General features: G+C 44.9%; 1 protein-coding gene across 3 annotated transcripts in view; it reads left to right on the top strand.

Annotated features, from left to right (window-relative positions):
* LOC146860839 (synaptotagmin-1-like) overlaps positions 1-22,079 on the top strand; it is a 343,159-nt gene that overhangs the window by 72,030 nt on the left and 249,050 nt on the right. Inside the window, exon 1 of one of the 3 annotated variants that reach the window (XM_085644804.1) lies at positions 760-812. The exons of the other annotated variants lie outside the window; for them this stretch is intronic. Coding sequence (XP_085500930.1) covers positions 787-812 — 26 coding nt within the window. The 5' untranslated portion in view covers positions 760-786. Of the gene's footprint in view, positions 1-759; positions 813-22,079 lie in introns of those variants that run through there. 3 annotated transcript variants of the gene reach the window in all.

Below are 22,079 nucleotides of genomic sequence, written 5' to 3'. Positions count from 1 at the left end.
TGAAGTTTAGTAGATTTAGACTTGATATTATAATTTTTTTGTTAAATATGCGGACTTGTGTCTTGAACTCACATATTTTTTATAAAGGAAGGTATATATTTATATGCTTCACTTGGAAAGGCTCCAAATATCATTTCTTTTCAATGTCTTTGTTTTATAACTTAAAAGACTACATTCCCCAGAAACCAATGGGCCGGTCCTGGCACCATTCTAAAATTAACATGTCGAGAACATTATGCCAGTATGATTCTAACAAAAGCCTTACATTTTCACTCACATATCCAAGCTTCCATTCTTGGGAAAAAACTGATTCTACACAGCGCGGTGTTTAAAAAAAATAAAAAATGCTTTTTTTATAAAAAAAAATCTTTATTGTTCCTTGCTGCTCCTGAGGGGTGTGCAAAACATGATTATACGGAACGCTTGCTGAATCAATAAAGAGAGGGCCCGTATCCAGAACCGACACAGACACTTGCGATACGATTTGTTCTCATTGCGTAGCACCGACTTATCAGCGTGTAAAGGTTAGTACAATTTATCTTTCCATACTAGTGAAATGTTAAATTCTTGATAGCAAACACTCCATGTATGATGTTACTAGAGGCTGCGGGTGAGGTCGCTTAAGTCTACAAAGCCAGGAGTCTTACTTGATCATGTCTTGCGATTTTTATCGTTAGGTCGAATTATCAGCAGTTTTGAATTTTGTCAGAATTTTGAGATTAGTGTTCATTTATGTTTTTGGTTTCAGGATATTTAAAACGTGAACAGGAATCATGTGGCTCTAATATGGGAAGCTTCATTTCAGGACAGATGTGAGTGTCTTTAACAGCATTTGGTTATAGACCAATGGTTCCTACTTAACATAGCGTGACTATTTGTTCTGCTGATTTTAAGTGTCTGGAGATTTTCGATTGGTGACTAATTAATTTGGGGTCCAGCTAACATAGCGTGGATAATTAAAGTAATTCAGAGGGGAGAAGTGTATGATTCTGTGGTGATGATTGATGGATGAATATTTGGTTAATAAAAAGATTTTTCATATTCCTTTAAGTGTTCTAGTGTCCTGGGTCCTGAGGAGAACCCCAAAAAACAATATAACGGGGTCTGAAACACATTGACAGTTTTTTTTTATCCAAGCAAGTGTTCCACACACAACATCACTGTAGCTCCGAACAAATTATTTTCGAAGGACTGGAGATTTTTCTTGAAGCCCAGTATGGACAGGACACTGTTTGGCGTTGGCCCGCTAAGAAATGAGCATGATTTATATTACCAAAGACGTTTTGTGAGAGATATAAAAAAGAACTTGAAACAACAGAACCTAGGCTGTTTCAATAGTGTTGCTAGTATCGTTGTGATTGTTTTGTGATTTTTGTAAAAAAATCATTCATTTGTTTCTTCTCCAATTTTTTATATCTTGTTGATGTCTTCCTTGTGTATTGAAACGTTTGTCCAAATCATGTTTGTAAATTGAGTTTTGAAATGATTTTCCTGAACAAAAGTGTAGATCAAAAGAAACAGAAAAAGTAATAAATTGCTGTTGATCATAATATGTGTGAGTGCGCTCAGGAATGAATGACCATATGAAAAGATATCAGTATTGGCATTTGTGTTGTTTCATTGAGTATTAGGGCCTTGCCTTACTGCTTATGGGCCGAACCATGTGTAGTTCTATTAACTTTCTAATAGTGCATCTTCAGAATAGTAATTTAAAATCCAGCTGCAACATAAATTAAGATTTTAAATTACGATTACAGAGACACCAAACTTAAATCAATTAACTCTTCCCATTTGGGAATTACAATTAAAAAATGCAATAAGTCAATCCCAATGTTAGCATATGGCAGATAAAGGCCTGGCAGTAGGGAAAAACTAATTTAGGAATTGTTTACTATCAGGACATTTAAAACCTAATAGTACATGTCGTGCTTTTTTAACACATTGCACCCTGCACATTTGTATTATAAAGGAAGGTTTGGGCCTGGCAAAAGATTTATTTTGGCAGGTTGATATGACAGGCTTGAGCAATGTTTCATAGGCTACTGAAGTGGATGGCACAATCAGTGCCCACTAGTAGCATTTCATTTACAGACTGTGAACACATGTAGCATACTATACTTGAGACTTATAAATATATTAAATATGTCAATTGCTGGTAAGCCAATATTATCATGTTTAGAGGCTAGAGCACATGCACTTTAACATTGGTTAGCAGTGGTAAAGTGCTGAGGTCAGAAAGAGGGGAGGATGAAGGCAAAATATGAGTGGAAGACAACAGTAAGGCTGGCAGGTCGCACAGTATGCTTTTTGAAAATAACTGAGCCCATTTGGCAATGGGCTCCTTTGCATTATCATGACCTCATCACCTGTTTACTAGGTCTTCTTATCTGGAAAAGTGCTAAATCCTGTTCAGGTTTGCACCTGTGTCACTTTCGGGAGAATTGGGTTTAGCTTTTTCATTTTCCTGGGGTAAAATTCTTTTTCAACTCTGACCTTTCACCTTGTGACGCATTGACCGTTTGCAAGTGGCTAATTTTGTTTTTATAACACCCAATACATACTAGGTGCACTAAAAAACGAATCCACCACTGTCCACTTACCCACCACTACATTTCGGCAGCCAAAACCTACCAGAATTTAAAGGGATAAAAAAAGGCCCAGAAAATACAGGAACATGAGCATTTTTCTGTGATTAACACCAAAAACTGCATATATGATCCAGTTTAGGGGAAAAACTCAAACCAATAGAGCACCCCACAAAGGACAATACGTCATGAGGAGCATTACCTTGACAACCCTTTTCTCATATCAATACTTACTATATGAGGTGTTTTAGCTTTTGAGGTGTCCAGTTTGCGATCCAAACCATATACGTTTATTGTGCAGGAATGTGAAAAGATCTCGCAGTGCATAACTTTGAGTGATGAAGGAAGTCGCAATAATTTAGTAAGGAAATATACCTGTACCTCATTCAGTAATTGCAGTAGTACCCCCTTCGCCCCACTGTTCCTACCGCCCAGCCCCTTCCAGACCGACACTTGATGGGAATGACTGTGCAATGCATGAAACACAAACATCCTGTAACTTTACCGTGCATATCAATAAGTCAGTGCCAAAGTTAAACAATTGAGTAGATTCCTATCTGCTTTGACTGCAGAGTCAAACGCTAAGCTGTTCTTTTTGATTACAATTTAGAATTTGTCGATAAAATTATGTTCCTTTCATGACATTGAAATTCTTTTCCCATTTGTTCATGTTGCATTCTATGGCAGAACAGAACAAGCATTTGCAATGCAATAGGTCTCGCATTTACACGAGTTTGAGCTATTTTTGTTTTTGTTTTTAAAACATAAATAAAAGGCATTGTCATTTACAATGCCAATAGCTTAAACTCGCGTAAAATCGAGACATATTGCATTGCAAATGCTTGTTATGTTATGCGACGCTCAGTTTGTTTATTTTTACAAAGTGAAACCAGAGAGCTTGGATAAAACGCATTTTCCCGGCTTGTATTTTGTGATCTTGGGTATTTTCAAATTTGTGATTTCTGCATACCAGCTGCATAAATATGTACTGTGTTTGATTTAATAGACCGTAATGTTGCTTGATAGTGATCTGCGACGCAGACAGGGTTTACACAAAAAATGTCCTGTCTCGTATTTTACTAATGGGACTGTGACCAGTGTAGGGGCAGGGGAGGAATGGTTCTAAATCCATCTGTAAGAAACTATCAGTTTTAATAAGTACATCTAAGTGCAGTACTATCATGTGACGTGTTAATGTCGAAGCTTCCAAATGCGAATATTAACATTTTGACGGTGCAGCTCGTGCCCCTTGGCTCAGCTGTCTGTGTTAATTTGTTGTAGAATCAATCCTTCTGGGTGACTCACCGATTTAGAGCCCCCCCCCTCCCTGTTAGTAGGAAGCGCACAGCTCCGTGAGTTGTGGTGTACGGCGGCGGAACTGCAATCTGAACTCAAGTGACCGACAGACTTCTGATCAGACCTCGCCCATGAGGGGTACTTGGGCGCATGCTGCCAGTGCCCGGGGATACCAGTGCCCAGGGACACTAGTGATGTGAAACTGAAAGCAAAGGACACATCCGGAGCCTGATCTGCCTCGCGCTCCTGTAGCAGGCAGTAAAGAGGCATGTCTGTGCGAACAGTGCACAGACAGCATTGGCCGTAGCAGAGGAGGCTCCGCCTCCAGTGTGAGAGGTTACAACGGGTTACGTGACGACAGTGACAGGCAGGAGCGTGTATCAAAGGCCGGAGTCAGAACTCACCGCAGGCATTGAGTCAAGTTGCCCGTGTGTCTGTCACAAGTTCTGACTGACATCTCCTGCGGCAGCGCAAAGTGCACGCGCAGCGAGGCCCCACTCACAACTCCCGTCCTCTGCCTCCAGGGCCCTGCCTCTTTGCTAACTCACCAGCAGCGCTCAGGGCCCCCATTGCCTTCGGTGGCAGCCGATTCCGCTTGTCCCCACCCACAAAAATAGACTATGAAGTTGGAGGCTCTGCCCTCACACCCTGCTGTTAACACTCTGGCTCCTCTCCATCCCGTGTAGCCTCATCTGCAGCGGGTCCGAGCGGAGGATCCAGGACCCCCAGACGGTGCAGTGACCCAGCCCCGCTGACATGAGCCTCCTGCGCTGTCTCCTGCTGCTCTGCTGCCTCGGGCTCCTGTGAGGGGAGGAGCCCCAGGGGCCCCAAGGGCCCTAGGGTGAGTGTCAGGGACCTTGGGAGGGATGGAGACCTCCAGCCCTGGGGGAGCACTGACAATGTCCCAGCCCTGCTGACATGAGCCTCCTGTGCTGCCTCCCACTGCTCTGCTGCCTCGGGTTCCTGCGAGCAGAATCTCCAGTCAGAGTGGGCGGGGCCTAAAGAAGACAGGGCGGACACAAATCCCGCTTCCAAAGAACACAGACTGAAAAGTAACGACTAAAGGTCTCGCCAAAGCGAGCAGAGCATGCGCTGCAGCACAGGCGAGAGCTAAAAAGGAAGACACATTTCTGTGTAGAGGACGGGCAGAACAGCAGTTTTGGAGAAAACCATTTGAGTTTTGGGCTCTTAAGAGTTGCTCAGTCATCGCTCTGATCTTATTCTACCTCAGCCACAGCAAGAATTATTTTGGGGACCTCTGTTTGAAACCACTTTGAATTTTACTGCCCATTTTTGCTAATTCAAGTTCTATGTTACCTAACAATATTGATTTATATATTAAAAGTTAAGATTCAGAACTACACAGAAGGGAGCAAGAGAGAACGTTAATTTTCCCAAAGGGGTTCCTTGAAGATGGTGGCCTTGGGCCATTGCCCACTTTGCCCATCTCTCAAAATGTCTGTGGCCAAGGCTGACTACACATAGCTCAGATCTGGTCTTCTCGCCATCCAAGATCAGATTACCAGAAGACTATTTGTAGATGAACACTAATGGAACAGAAGTTATGAACAATAGCTCTTTTTCACTTAATGCCCTCCCCTTGACCCCCTGCTGACCTGCGCAGGCAACCTACTCTGACACCTTTGCATAAATAGCCTGGAGTCATATTTGAATCAGACTTGAATGGGAGGTGGGAAATCTACATCCTCAGAACCTCTTACCACCATCTTAGAAGAACCTTCGCTTTTCTTGACATTCCTATCCATTTTCAGGCTGCCATTGCTCTAGTGCATTTGTGTCTAGCTTGCTCTCATATTGCTTACCTCACTCTATCTTATCTCTTATGTAGATGTTAATTCATTCAGAACTTTGTGGCAAGACAGAATCAGTATTTTGCAGCCCCTGGACTACACCGTTCCCACTTTGCACTGACTTCCTGTCATCAAAGGAATTTCCTAATTTCCTAGTTTCCTAACCCTCTTGGTATCCGGTCAGCATCGTCTTCTGGTTGTACCATTGCTTTATCAGCTCTTAACAAGCTTGGAGATTCTTTTTCACTTAGCTCACGTTCTGAACATCATCTACCACATTGTAGTTAGGCATCTCAGTGGTAACTTCCAACCCTCTCTGAAGAAAGGCAGGGGACTATGGACAGGATTTATAAATAGAATTTCAAAGGGGCTCAATTTTACCACCTTTCGTGGGCTTTTCCTGTAAACGAATAAGATATTTCATAAGTGGGCATCCAAACCACTCCTAAGGTTCTATGGCAGATTATCCTTTGTGCTCTTAAGAGTCTTATTGAAGCTTACCACCAATCCATTGGTCTGGTAGGGATATGCAGTGGAGAAATGGTAGATCAACCCCCTTTCTCTCACAATGCTCTCATGTATGAGGAGATGAAATGTATCCCTGTACTGGATAGCACACTTTTTCAGAATTCTGATCCTGTTAAGGATCGTAAGGAGGATCACTGCCACTACCTTGGCAGTTGTGCATCCCAGACTTTTCCTGTTAGGGTACAGGATGGTGTGATCCACCACATACACGATACAATGTCTGCTGTAATAGAGGGGGAATCAAATGGACCAACTATGCCTATGCCCATTCTCTTGAATGACACACCAATAACTAGGAAGGGCAAAAACAGTGAATTGGATTGGCCTCCAGACGCCAGATTTCAAACCGTGATGGAATGAAAGTGAATAGGACCGGATAGCGTGACGGCATCTTGGGGGAGTAAGCGCTCTGGCTACATACTTTAAAACTGGCGGGCAAGGTCATTTAATGGACGTTTGAATTACGCTAGCATCTCTCAATGTGTTGGTCACATTTCTGAAAAAGTGGGCTTGTATCTGCACGCCCGTAGTCTGGGGGAATTGTGAACCCAGGATTATCTGAATCATACGAGCATCTGCGAAAGTATACTGACCAACGGGGCAAAAAAGTTTTTCAAGAGTCAAGCTGCACTTTGGAAAAAGTGAGCTCGTATTCACACGCCCGCAGTCTGGGGGAACTGTGAACTCATGATTTTTTGAATTACGCGAGCATTTACGAAATCACACTGACCAACGGCGTTAGAGGTCTCTCAACAGTCAAACTTATACATGGCGAACTATAAAGACGCAGGAGCCTACAAAATCATCGGAATTGTTCGTGTTTCCCAGTAAGCCAAGTCGTGGTCTGGCCCAGGATAGAGATAACTACCTGTAAAAGTAGATGATAAGATACGCCAAAGAAAAGAAGTAGGGAAGGTTTTGAATTCATCCCTTCTTGGAATCTAGAACCAAAAAAATCAAGGGGCTAAGAAATTATGGCCACCTGAGGAAGGCTGAACGCCGAAACGCACGTAGATTTAACAATAGCCATAATTGATATTTACCCTCTATCTTTGTTGTATTTATATATGGAATGTAAATATGATCGTCCAACTGGATATGAATCGATATAACATTGACGATAACAAATGTCTATAAAGAAAGACTCAAAGAAATGAGAAAAATGAAATGATTTTCTATTGTATATATAAAAAAAATATAACAAGGAATAAAGAAGTTTAATGAAAAGGTGTTTTTTTCCATAGTCATATTTGATTAATGGGGGCACACATAAGAATCATTTGTACATTACCGGGTGTTTTATAAATTGTTTCCTATATTTTTGTTCACAAAAATTGGCCTCCAGACCTCTACATCTTTGCCCATAATTGGCCAGTCAAATAAATGCTGTAGCCTGTCCTTAATTTTCATGAAGCCCAGGTTCACTGCTAAAGGTACCACATGGGCTAGCAACAACAGAAAGCTCCTGTGTGTTTGTGGGACTACCAACCTCTTGCTAGCACCAGGTTCTGGGTCCAAAAGCTCATCATGGAACAGCACATTTTCCCAGACCATTCTGTCTGCAAACTGCTCCAGTGCCAATCGATTCCAAGGCGACCCTATGCAGAACCACAAGAGTACTGCATTCCTCCTGTTACCAATATAAATCTTGCCGGGACAGTTCTCCAGCAACTAGCAATGCCTGTAGCACTTGCAGTGACCCACTCTCCAACACACAATCTCCTATCCACGGCCTCATCCTTGCTTCTGTATACAGAAGGTGTGATGGACACCACAACTAGTGTCTTTTTACAGCTTGCCCAGTCTACTTTTTTCAGATTCCTCCACACTAAGAGTGATCACAGCTTTCACTTCAGGCTGATGTGCTGCCTGTGTGCTGAGGTTGTCCAGACCATGTTGGTCTCCAGCCCTGGCACTAGCCTGGGTGCAATCAGGCCATTACCAAGCAGGCACCAAGCACCCTATTTTTCTCACACTACTATGTCGGTCAAGGCAGCTTTGCCGTTGACTTCTACTTCAACTTTGGTAAGCCATTACTCCATGATATCTCCACTAGCTTCCAATCTGTTACCAATGGTACTCTGGAGAATTTCCTCAGGTTTTAGATGCTTCATTTCAGCCATATTCCTAAAGCTGTCAGTACCTCTTAGGGCAACAATCTTCCTCCCATTGGTAGCCAACCTCACTGACAAACTGTCATGTTGGCTGAATGTGCTTAAGGTCATCTATGTATCTTTGCCTGATGTCTATAGCAATTAAGTTGAATGCCGCTGGAGTTTCACTGATTGCCATCCCTTCTTACATAACATTGCCTACCACGGGTGCTGCTTTCATTGGCACCGTAACTGGAAAATCCTTCTTATAATGCTCTTGCTTGTGGCAGCGTTGCTGTCCTGGATGAGGAGGTAGGTTTTCTTGTATTCCATTTCCCACTTCTCCTAAGGCTTCTGTCCCCGCTGCGACCCATGGGAACCATTCTGAGTCTTCCCTTTTATTGAAACTATTCTACTGGGAGCTCTTCTTCCCATTAGGTTTGGAACACTGCTGCTCCAGTCCCTTGCTCCTCTCCTAGTAACTCAGCAAGTTTCCCTGGTTCTCTGCCAGTCAGATCATGTAAGAAGAGACGATCTTCCACTATCAACTGGTGAAGGAACTGGCAATCTTTCGCTGTCACTCCAATCACACAATATGCTTTGTGTGCAGTTCTCAAACAGAACACCATTTCATCTTCTTATTTCCACTGTTGGTAGAGGAGCACTATCCCCAGAGCTCACTCCTTTTCCTGATTCCATTCTGTGCTTCTCTTTTTTAAGGCTATCTGTTCTTTTTTATAAATCCCTCTCTTCTTCTGTCTTACCTGTTTTCTTTTTTCACTGTTTCCCAGTCGACTCATTCTGAATATCTTTTAGGCCCTCCCATTCTTACCAGCGATCTAATCTAAGTTTCTCCTTCTAGAACATTCTGGCCTTTTCTTCCCTCTTCTGTTTAGCTTTCTATGGGGCTAGCTTTAGTGTCAGGGAGCATGCAAAGTCTAACCTACCTAAGGAAGTCTGAGAGACTGCGCCAACAAGACTCTCCTTCAGAGTATCTTCTACTGAATATTCGCCTGACCCTCCCACAGCCATCTCCTTTTCTGTGAGGGTTTGTTTCTCCCAATGATCTACCAGGAAATCTATGGTGATTTCCCTTTGAGTGCCCCACCCCTTAGCCCAACAAATGACCTTCATCTCTAGAGACTGGTTCTTCTGGTATGTATCTACAATTGGCAATTTTTAGTCTGGAATTATTAACTGATATTAGCACTCACTGGAACTGGAATCTGGTGATCCGCAATGCTTTTTTTTTTCTTCTAAAAAGTTTTTATTGGTTTCAAACAAACAACAAAAACATATAGTGCATGGCAACAGCGTCATACATAATGTAATGCCAAATATTCAAAAGAGGCAGGCACAGTCAATAAACACATTAGGCAGAATCAGCAAATAAAATCAACCATGCGTCCTGTGACGCGGTAAAACAAATATACACAGAACCAAGGCCACGAGTTAAACAGCCCACTGAGGAGCAGCATTACAGATTTGATAGTTGGGAAATGAACAAAGACTAATTGCACTGGACGGCATCAATCCTCCGCCTCGAACCCATCTCAGGAGGGCACATCATCATCCAGAAACATACCTAATAACTGGGACCAGAGCAGTATTGCCTCGGCCGTTCCCTCATCCATGCGTATTTGTCTCATATGTTCTTCCTCTGCTGCCCCCATTCCAACAAGTCACAAAGCCAATGTGTTAACAATGGGACCCTCATACCTATCCAACCAATGGTCACCCTCCTCTTCGCCAACATTAGGGCCAACTGGGCTAATATATAGGAGATCCTGCATCTGCTGGGGCGCACCAACAACCCCAGAAGACAAGCAAGTGGAGTGAAAGAAACATGAAGTCTGGTAACCGACTTGATACGCAACACTACCTGTCCCCAATAAGCCTGAATTGGCACACACTCCCACACCAGATGTAAGAAGGTGGCTCCAACCGCCCTGCAGCGCGAGCATGCGGCCCCCAGGTAGGGTCTATTCTGTTGAGGTCATGAGGAGTAACACATGTACAGGGTAGAAAATGAAAGCGCAAAAGTTTAAACCTGTTGTTACAGGAGACAGTGCGGGCAAGGCCCAAGACACTCACCCAGTTTGAGTCCGAGATGGGTGTACCCAAATCCCTTTCTCAGGCTCCCCGTGCAGGAAATTGGTGAGGTTGCATATCAGACCTAAGGGCTATGTAAAAATGGGTAATTAAGCGGCGTCGTCCTTCCCATCCAATGGGACCATCAAGGACCGCAGAGGGCTGGAGAACGCAGGAAAATTTTGCATATTGTAAAAAATGGCCCGGTCGTATCCTACAAGTGTTTTGTGTGTCCTGAAATTAGATGAATATATCTCCCAGGTAAACATCCCCCGCTTCCATACATCCCTCCTCATAGATATGATTGAATCAATATGCCTAAAGGGCACCAAGTTCCATAGTTTTAATTCCGTACTGAAGGGGGACAGGGAACCCAAAGCAGCCCAGGAAAATTATGCCAGACCAGCCACCATATGGTACATAGAGAGTGCAGCAAGTGAACATGACCACTACAAGGGGGATTGGGGATGGGGAGATTCTGTCTCAAAGAAAATGGGAGAAAAATGGCAAAAATTGTGCATTCTGCAAAACATTTGTCATTATATATTTAATTGTATTAGCTTTTAAAGCATAGCAAATGATGACCATGCTGTGTACCAGGATACAGCAACAGGGGAGGAGCCAGAAAATTAAAACACCCCCCACTATGAACCCAAGCTCTGATGGCACCAAGCAAGAGAGTCATGCAAGCCCGAACCTCCTTAGAAGGGCTCCCTTGTCTCTTCCATCCAAGACTTGATCTATTCATCCTTTCACCCTTTCATCCACCTGCCGATATGCACCGTTTCTCCTTTACAATTTATTATTTATTCATTCTGTCATTCCTCATTCAGTCTTTCACCATTCCATCCATCCATCCATCCATCCATCCATCCAGACATCCATCAGCTATGATTGCATCATCTACTCATCCACCTACACATCCATCAGTTGACTTATGCATCTATCAATAACACCTTTCATACTTCAAATGATTCTTTTGGCTGCTCATTCATCCATCCACAATCCATCTTCTCTAATTTCCATTTACTTTGCCACCCATCCTCTCAGGTTTCCATTCACTATGCCATCCATCCATCTCTCAAATTACCAATTACTCTGCCATCCTTTCAATCCACTCACCCTCCCACCCATCATCAGATTGCCATTTACTCTGGCATCCTTTTACCCATCCATTCATCCACCCATCCATCCATATTCTCAGATTTCAATTTACTGCCATTTTTCCATCCATCCCTCCCTCCCAATTTTCCAATTACTCTGCCATCCGTTCATCCACCAAACTACCCATCATCTCACCCACTCACCAACCCATCCTTACACTCAGTTACCCATCCATCCATCCTTTCACTCGTCCAAGCTTTCATCCATCCATCCACTCATCATTTTACCCACCCATCCTTTCACCCACCCATCCATCCATCCTTTCATCTACCCATCCTTTCACCCGCTCATCCACCTTTTCACCCACACATACATCCTTTCACTTACTTATGCATCCACTCGTCCTTCCTCCTTTTCCTTTTTCATTAGCATTTCTTTCTCCCTTTTTGCGATAATTTTTAGCTTTTATCTGCCAAGTTGCAGATAAAAGAGGTTCATAAAGAACCCAACCCCTGCTGTAGCTGGTAAAGTGGGGTGTCATTACGCCCCTGTACAGCAATCTTTATTGGGGCTCTTCACTGATTCCCTCTCTATCACCCCCCAACAGTGCCTCTCATCTCTCCACAGCCCCGCTATCACATATATTTAATCTGTTTTATAGAACCTCTCATGCAACTGTGAAGTGTCTGAGCACTTTACATCACACACACACAGATGATAAATTATATGTGTGTAAATTTGTGAATAGAAAATGTTACATAATACAAAGGGGACTACAAGTTATTGCATTCACATGTCATCCGTACATTTTTCAATAGTGCTTAGTCTGGGAAAGCACAAACTCAGGATTCAGAACGCACTAGGGGCCCGATTCACAGAACAAACTTAAGACTAAATCCTAAACTTAGTACCATTCTGGTATTCACAGAATGCACCTAGTACTTCTGGTATTCACAGAATGAACTTACTACTTTTGCTATTCACAGAATGAACTTAGTACTTTTGCTATTCACAGAATGGATTTACGACTCCTAAACTTACGTCCACACTCGGGCCGGAAATTCCGGCCCGGAGGCGGAGCTTCCGGCCCAGAGGCGGAGCTTCCGGCCCGGAGGCGGGGCTTCCGGGCCGGAGGCGGAGCTTCCGGGCCGGAGGCGGAGCTTCCGGCCCAGAGGTGGAGATTTCAGCCATAGCTAAATCGGCCGGAATCCCCACCTCCGGCCCGGAAGCCCCGCCTCCGGCCCGGAAGCTCCGCCTCCGGGCCGGAAGCTCCGCCTCCGGGCCGGAATTTCCGGCCCGAGTGCGGACGTAAGTTTAGGAGTCGTAAATCCATTCTGTGAATAGCAAAAGTACTAAGTTCATTCTGTGAATAGCAAAAGTAGTAAGTTCATTCTGTGAATACCAGAAGTACTAGGTGCATTCTGTGAATACCAGAATGGTACTAAGTTTAGGATTTAGTCTTAAGTTTGTTCTGTGAATCGGGCCCACAGTGTTTAGGGTTGACTTCACTAAGAATGTATTTCTACAAAAACAAACCCTTTTCAGCAAAATTAGGAAAATGAAAGACTGTGAAAAAGAACATTTTGTAAGCTAGATTACAGTTGTAATTTATGAACTGCACTGCAAAAAAAGGATCTCTGTGACAAAAGCAGGAACACACCTAGGTATGCACATAAAGTACTGTTCTGTGATCTGCATAGTACATGCTCTGTGCAGCAGGCATATTAACTCTCTGCGCTACCTTAGATGAGTCAAAGCTGTCACTAGACAAAACTCTGATTACTCTCCAGCAGGTACATTAAGCACCAGAGTAATCTTGACACTTTTATTGTTGCCTGAAAACTGTTGGATATACAAGGAACTATGCAGTGCTTTTAAAACTGCTCCATTCCTACAAAATCGGCCTCCAGGAACAAACGTGGCACCTCATCCTACCAGCCTACCAGGGAAACTCCTGATTCCCGATATGCCCAGTCTGGCCTTGCACCCTTTGTTCCCTCTTCTTCTTTGTCAGAGTGGAAGCCCTGCAGGGCTTGACTTTGAGGCAGCAGGCGGGTAGGATGAGCAGGAGCTGGGGCACTAGATAACTCAGATCCTGGGCTTGCCAGCCCGGAAGTGGCGCATGGTGGTCCTGGCCCTATTCTGGGAGCAAACTGGAGGCAGCAAAAAGATTCCTCCTCTTCTTTTGTCCTCAGGCATGCATGCACCTGCACACTATACTTTGAAGTTGTGTGCATGCAGATGGCCGAACCAGCATCAAAAACATATTGTCCAAAGCCTTAGAGCCAAAATTAAAAAGGGCAGAGGGCCCAGGGTGAGGGGACACCTTTGTGACATTAGCCTCATTGTGTGACCCTCAGATTACTCACAAGTGCAGGGGGCAGGTCAGAAAGTCAAAAGCCGGACCCTCATAGGTAGCCCTTGATGAGCTAGTGGCTGTGTGAACCATAAAGGTGCAATAAGATTTTTTTGTTCCCCTTCTCCCCCCACACCTGTCTCCCAAGGCTTCTCTACTCCAATATCTGTGAGGATAAAGCCCCGTATACCCACACTTCCGACGCCCATTGTCCTTAAGTCTTTGTAGGTGACCAGGCTGCTACTGTCAGCTTGATGTGGTCCACTCCTGCTCCAGGTGGTGTGTCATCCACATGGCCAATCCAGCGGGATCACACTGGCTCTGCTGAGGTCCAGCCAAGACTGCTCCCTGGTGCACACGCCGTTGCCCCTGCTGGAAGAAGGTGGGGCGGAGTAAGGCTAGTAGAAGAAAAGGCTGTACTCCTCTGGCTCCGATTGCTGTTGGTTGAATTCTCGCTGAGGGATGTTCCCTGACCTCAGCCAAAAAGCCACCACTGAAAGTCAAAAAAGCCTATCCCGGGGTCCAATCGTGATCCAAATTCAAGCCTAAGTCATCACTGAGTGAGTGAGTCATCTGGATCTAGTGAAAGTCTCGCAAAACACTTTGGTTACATTTCATGTGAGCACCAACCTTGGGAGTAACTTTCTATGCATGAATTGTCAAAGGCACAACTTCATTTTTTTAATAAAAACTATTTTTTATTTAAACATTGCTCATCATACAGCGTGTATGATTAATGGATGCAGATAATCATGTGTCACAAACAGCAATGAAGATCTACATAGTCAAAGGCAGAGTTTGGATATACATCAAGGATGCTGCTTTTACGGCCTGTTGCAGTTCATAGAACTTTCGCTGCTGCTAGCTGAACAGGAGGGATCTACCCTTCCTCACCCCCCCCTCCCTCCCAAAGACATTACCCCCTATCAGTAACCCCTAAAGTCACAGTAGGACCCCCATACGTTCTCCCATTTCTTAGAGCAGCCCCTGCTCTGGTAGACTACCTGTTCTGCCCTCTGGAACCAATTAAGGTCCAACTCCAAATCTTCGATTCTTGGGGGAGTATCCATGCCCCATGTCCATGCAGGGTAGCGCTTGGCCACCCCAGCAGCCACAACTAGCCAGATCCTTTGGTAACTGGGCCAGGTCTCCTCTCCTGATACTGCCAGGAGGATCCATTTTGCATACATGGAACTTTCCAAAGACAAAACGTGGGATATTTCCTCAGTGACTTTTTGCCAGCACTCCTGTATCACCAGACATCCCCACAGGATAGGCAGTTCTTAAGTTGAACTAGCATGAATTGGGAGTGAATAGATATTTTATGTGAGCTCTGATTGGCCTCTACCCAGACTTCATCATCTATGTCGCCTAGCTCTCCAGTCCATGCATCTCTCAGTGCCCCCAACGGATCAAGGGAGTTATGGAATAGTTTTATGTATACTGTAGAGACTGTCGGGTATAGGCTCTGTGAGCAAACAGCCCTCCAGAGGCGATGGTCTCTGGTAGCTGCTCTCCCTCTATTATATGTCTCATAAGGGCATGTCCGAGCTGTAGAAACTTGTATTTCTCTGACTCTATCAGCTTGAATTCCTGGCAGAGGGCCTCAAAGTGTATCAAGGCTTGTCCCCTCCAGATGTCGCCCAGATACTCTATATCTATTAATTCCCATCTTGGGAAACCCGTCAAGCCCCCCCCCCAACTCGTGTAATAAGTCACTGTCCCACAGTAGGGTCAGATTGGTGAGTTTATCTCTCCAGCCCAAATAATTTGTGGCCTCTCTCTATACCCTAACCACTATCTGGGTGTATGCTGGCAAGTCCTGTTCTCTTTTTCTACAAAAAACAATCATCTTGTGTCCTCTTATGACCCTAGCCTCTCTATCTACTGTATAGGCTGGTTCTTGATGGTCTGAGAAGACCCAGTTGTTAATTACTAGTAACTGTGTCACCCAATAGTACTTCAGGATATCCGGGAGCCCTAGTCCATCGCCATACACCCCCCTCTGTAGCTTACACAGCGCAATGCGGGGGTACTGCCATTCCATAGTGGTAATCAGACTTCTTGTTCGATCTTCCTAAAAACTCCAGTGGGATCTTGAATGGCGTGTTTTGAATCACGTACAGGAGGCATGAAAAAGCCATCATTTTGTAGAGAGCTGCTCTGTCCATTGAGAATAGCGGTAAGTTTACTGGTGGGGTTCGGACGCAATTTTATACGATGGATACGGCTGCTGTACTTTAGACCACAGGCTAGAGTGAAGACAGGTCGCACCTTTTCTCCGCTTTTTTTTATTGCGAGGGGCACACGCCAGGGTTGTCCCCTGTCACCAAATCTTTTTGCCTTGGCCATGGAGCCATTGGCTTGCAGATTGCAGCAACGGGTCAGAGACTGGGGCCTACAGGTCGATCGATGGTGGCAAATCTTGTCACTGTACGCGGATGATGCATTAATATATCTGCACGGCAGAGCTGAGCTACTACAGTCCATTATGGACCTTTTAAATACATAGGCAAGTGTCTCCTGGCTTCAAGTCAACTGGACTAAGTCGGTGGTGTTCCCAATGGCACCAATGACACCGGCACAGAGACGAATGGCACCAGACAAGTCATTGACATGGGCGTTCGACACTTTCAAATATTTGAGGTTCTATATCTACCATATGGGGACAAATACTATGGATGGGAACCTCGGACGGGCCATAACTTGGGCCCGATCGACTCTCCCGTTTTGGCTGAGCCTCCCCCTGTCCCCTATGGGCCAGGTGGCCATTTCAAAGATGCTAGTCCTTCCCCACCTCCTGTATTTCTTCTATACACTCCCCTACCATCTACCCCAGAGAATTTTCAGGGATCTGGAATCCTTATTGGTCTCCCTGATATGGGGAAACTCAAGGGCCAGGGTGGCTCCCCATAAACTATACCTGTCATTGTCGGATGGTGACCTGGGCGCCCCAAATTATGAGCGATATTATGCAGCAGCTCAACTGCAGTGTCCAAATTGGTGGCTTGCCAAAAGCAAACTCACTGAGATGACTACGGGAGCCCTGGCCTGGGATCCCCCAACATTACTGGAATAGATGTCGGGAACGACTACCCCGACTCAGAAACAGCGAGGCAACATTTTAATGACAGCGACCAGACGGTACTGGTCCAGATATGTGATACCCAGGCACCGTCTGCGCCTTACGCTTCTAGCTTACCACTGGAGCTCCTTCCCGAGACGTACACCTGTCATGGACACCAGGAGTTGAGATTCTGGAGGGAAAGTTGGTTAGAGACATGGGGGGACATGTACGCTGGCTCGCAACTGCAAACATTCGAGGATTTGGTAGACACATACGGAGTGCCACAGCATTCCTTTCTATTACATACCCTGCTGACGCGCCAATTGTGGTACTTTAAAATTTGGGACCGCGTAGGCGGCAGGGCCCTACCCCTGCCTATTCCGGTATTAGCAAACCGCGAATAACCAATGCGATATGTACAAGTGCTTTGCATAACATTTCTTTGATAAACGCACTTTGTATACGATATTTCACATGGACTTCGTGGGTTCCATCTTGGAGCGGTGGCCATCTTATGGTTGCCCTCACATAGGCTACACATTAAGGACGAGCACAGGCCTTACGAACACATGTGCCTTCCTTTGACTTCTCTGTGACCTGTGCGACTTGGCTCCACCGCCCCAGGTCAGTCCGGTCTCACGAGCTGCCCGTCTTGCGGCCACCTGTGATTAGCGTCAGAGTTTGACACACCATAAAGCCTTTTCATCCCACACAAGCCTCCGGCTAATCTCTTTCACACCTGACTCTTCCTGCTTTATGGCTTGTTTTACCAACAGGAGGTGCCCGTGTTTATTGGGGTCTGTTGATATCTGATATGGGATCTGAGCCTCGCTGGGTAAATAATTGTGGGCTGGCTGAACTGGAATGTGGGATGGTCATCATGACTCTGCCTTTTCGTTTGTAAAGGATACATTTGAATGGCCATATCGTAAAACAAGGAATGTGTGCCTGAAGCATGATATTTTGTATATAAGGAGAAGCCCGTTTTTGTAAAAGAAGCAGTCTCCTGAGAACATACATTGTGTTGTACTTCTCGGATACCTGTAATTGGTCTGCAGCCAATAAAGTCGATCTTTGACTTCACCTAGAAGACTCTGTGTTTCTGTGGGTCTGAAACAGGAAGAACCCGAAGTCTTAGGGTGTGTTCCCCTGCACTGCTGGGTCTTAAAAACCCAGTACTTCAGTTGGCGCCCAACTCGGGGCGATTTCAGCGGTACCGGTTCAAGCCAGAGGTTCGTGAGGAGCTTCGTGTGGAAATTCTGGAGGAAGGCCGCCACTTCATCGACCCCTGCATGTCGACGTGGTCCAAAAGTCTTTTCTGCGAGGTTCTCCGCGTCCCGACGGCTACGAAGGACTGCTGCCCTGATTAATCGCCCTGTTTTGGACCCTTGACGATTTTGTAGAGCGAAACAATCGAGAGAGTCTTCTGGTGACGCCATCGATCATCGATATTCAGTTAAGTATAAGTGGAGCGTCTCCCAGTTTGTTTGGTATCCTTCGGGAATTTGGTATCCTTCGGGAATTTGGTATCCTTCGGGAATTTGGTATCCTTCGGGATCGCTTTGATTTGGAACTTGCAAGTGCCAAAGCCAGAGGACTCGTGTATTCACGAGACTATCGTATTCGATAATCCTTTGAAGTTTGAAACTAGACTAGTGAGCAAAGATGCCTGGTTCTAGTATATTTGGTAATTGGTTTTGTTTGGGTTGTAGAAAGGACTCCCGATTGGAGGATTCGTGTCCGGTTCCTCCAATTGGAACTCCAACTTATGAGCTTTATGTTAAACATGGTGTGGGCCCCATTGCATATAATGAAGTATGGATCCGATACACCAGAAAGGACGGTGTTTTAAAATGGCCCCAAAATGGTAGTTTCGATACAGATATCTTAGATAATTTGGAAGTTAAATTATTTAAAAGGAAAGCCCGGCCGGCGATATTTGATTCTTTCCGCCTATGGCGAAAGGAAGCCAAACAGAAGGAAATTAAGCTAGCAAAAAGGAATAAGAGAGAAAAAGGTATGTCAATGATGCAAGCAGCTGTGCAATTTAGAGATAATGAGGAGGAACAAATGAATGAGCAATTACATAGACAGCGCAAACTAGGGATCGATAAATGTTACCCAGTTTTGTCACCCCTTCCACATGATGAAACGAAAGAGGAAGAGAAAGATTCCCTAATGTCCCATTTGCTAAGTTCGCCACCCCCGTATGCGCAAAATGCCACAGCGCCTCCACAGCTCGTAAATATGCAGCCCCCAGCTAATATGCCGCTTGCCTTCCCACAGCCCCCAGCTCCCCCTCAGCTGGCTCCTATCCCTGCAGTGCAGCCCTCTCAAGGGCCGCCAGTTTTGTTACCTGTTGCCCCCGCGCTTCCTGCGTCTTTGCCTAGTACATCAGCTGCCTCCCTTGGCGCTCTTTCTAACACTGCCACTGTACCTGGATCTGCACCCGCTTTTCTCCCCTCTGTCTTTCCCCCCGTTTTCGCCTCAACCTCTCCTTCTGCACGACAGCGATTAGCTAATGTGGTTACTAGTTTAATGTCGCCTCTCTTTGGGCCATCTAGTATGGCCCCTGGTTTACAACGTAAGCAGTTGCGTAGTCAGATGCCTGATTCTGAGGAGAAGGAGGTATTGGACCATATGGCACGTAGGTGGATCGTTTTTTCTTCATTCTACGATGTGGAATCAGTTGTTAATGTTTTTCACCAATGGGATGCCCCGAAACAAAGGTATGTGTTTGAGAAAATGTGTGAGATCCTTTGAGAAGAGTTGGAAGATCATGGTACGAACTCAAACCCGCAGGAGTTATGTCGAGTGCGATTTGATTTTGGAAACGGTACAATTGTGGGTCCCGCCGTAGATAAAGCAGTTGAGACTTTACTGTCCTTCAGGAATGATGATTGAGTGCGACAATACCCTATGAGAGAAGTCCCTCCGGTATGGAAGGAAGCCGTTGCGGCTGATGCCGCTCGAGGCATTGCTGCTGCTCCAGCTCATTTCCAGCGTGTTTGGGTGCATGTCCCTTGGAAACGATCTGAAGTAATAGCGCTTAAGCAAACATTGCCTGACCCCCGTAAAAACCCTACAGGATATTATAAGGAGTTATCACAGACTGCAGAATCGTGTGTCATGAATCTGGCCGACATAGATATGTTGTTCGGGAATGTGGTTCCACAGCCTTTATGGGGATCCATACGTAATACGGATCATACTGCAGAACTAGGGGACACATGGGCTAATATCGTTGCCGCAGACACTAGACAAGTCGGTGGTGCAAAACCTGAGCCCCTAGTAGCAGACCTCCCTAGTAGAATTATCACATACATGAAAACGATAATGCCCGCGATGCGCGTGAATTGGGATAAACTATCTGCATGCAAGCAGAAGAAAGATGAGACAGTGTCCGATTTCTTTACAAGGTTTGAAGAAACGTTTGTCGACCACAGTGGTCAAGATATGAATACTGAAGGTGGCCAACGGTTATTTGTTGATAAATTTGTGCAGAATCTACTTCCCGAGTTGTGTAAGAAATTAAAAGATTCAGAGAGTTCTTGGGCTGTTTCCTCTTCAGCGCAAATACTGGCTACTGCACAGTATTACGAAAATAGAGATAAAGACGAGAAGGATAGAACGGACAAGAAAACGAAAGAATTGAAAACGAAGGTCCTTTTACAGCAGGCTTATCTGCCACGTGGAGGACAGAATAATTATAGGCAAACCCAAGGTAACTATCAGCAACCCCAACAGTTTCACAATAACCAGCAAATGAATGGGTATTATCAACCTCGTTTCCCTATAGGTCCCAATCAATGTTCATATTGCAGAGAGGAAGGTCATTTTAAGTATAGTTGTCCTAAATTGTTACAGAGTACTAATAATGCGTATGGCGCAAGAGGTAGAGGTGGTCAGCAAGCTCCCAGAGGCAGAGGGCGTTGAAATGTTCCCCAGAACGCGCGTCCTCTTCCGCCTCAAAATACGATAAATAGCTTTGATCAGCAAGCCAATGCAACTGGTAATACAGCTCAGTATTATAATAATGATTATTATGCAGAAGACGACAATATGGAAGGTAATGATTACTAGGACAGCCATAGACAGAGAGAGGGAGTTGTTTCAGTACCAGTGGATCAGAGTGGCCCGTATGTTAAGGTGACTACAGCAGGTGTGTCAGAACCCTTTCTGCTGGACACTGGTGCTGCAAAGAGTTCAATTATGCATTCAAAACTCCCTGGCGCGCCTTTGTCTGGCAAAATGAATGTTTCAGTAGGTTTTTCTGGCGCCCCAGTTAGGAACCCGATTTCTAGTCCTATGCCACTTTCTGTTGGACCTTGTGAGCTAAAAGCACCCCTCATCCTAACGACAGGTTGTGGTGAAAATTTGTTAGGATTAGATTTGCTAAAAAGATTGCATGCAACGCTATATTGTTCTCCCTCAGGAGTACAACTTACATTAGGTAGGGAAGTGATTTCCCCGATGTACTTGTCAAAGAATGCATTGCCACCTGAATTGTCATCCCTTCCGGATGCCCTTTGGGCTACTGGTCCCAATGATGTGGGTCTCTTGGAAATACCGCCATATGTAGTCACTTTAAAGGCCAATGTCAGATTGCCACGCATTCCCCAGTACAAGATCTCCAATGAAGGTCAGAAAGCATTGTTAGCAATTATCAGTGATTTGATTAAAAAGGGTGTAATTGAAGAGACAAGAGGCAACGTTTGCAATAGTCCTGTTTTACCTGTTTTAAAACGTACGGACCCTTCTCAGCCACCTGTTTACAGATTTGTGATTGATCTTAGAGAGGTAAATAAGATTGTTGTGCCACAGTTTCCAGTTGTCCCTGATATAACTGCCTTGTTAACTATGATTCCAGCTTCCGCTGCATGGTTCTCAGTGATCGATTTAAAGAATGCTTTCTTTAGCATCCCAATTGCAGAAGAGAGCAGGGACATTTTTGGCTTCAGTTTAGGAGGTCGAAGTTTCCGCTTTAAACGCGCTCCACAGGGCTACTGTGAAAGTCCATCAATATACAGTCAGGCTTTAAAAGCACAGCTTGATGCACTTGTTTTACCTAGTGGCGCTATCCTTATTCAGTACGTTGATGATTTACTAATCGCCGTGGATACTGAAAAGATTTGTAAAGAAGCTACA

This window comes from Triturus cristatus, chromosome 3_1 (genome assembly GCF_964204655.1).
Source record: "Triturus cristatus chromosome 3_1, aTriCri1.1, whole genome shotgun sequence".
NCBI classification, from domain to species: domain Eukaryota; kingdom Metazoa; phylum Chordata; class Amphibia; order Caudata; family Salamandridae; genus Triturus; species Triturus cristatus.
This window is presented reverse-complemented; position numbering and strand designations above follow the sequence as displayed.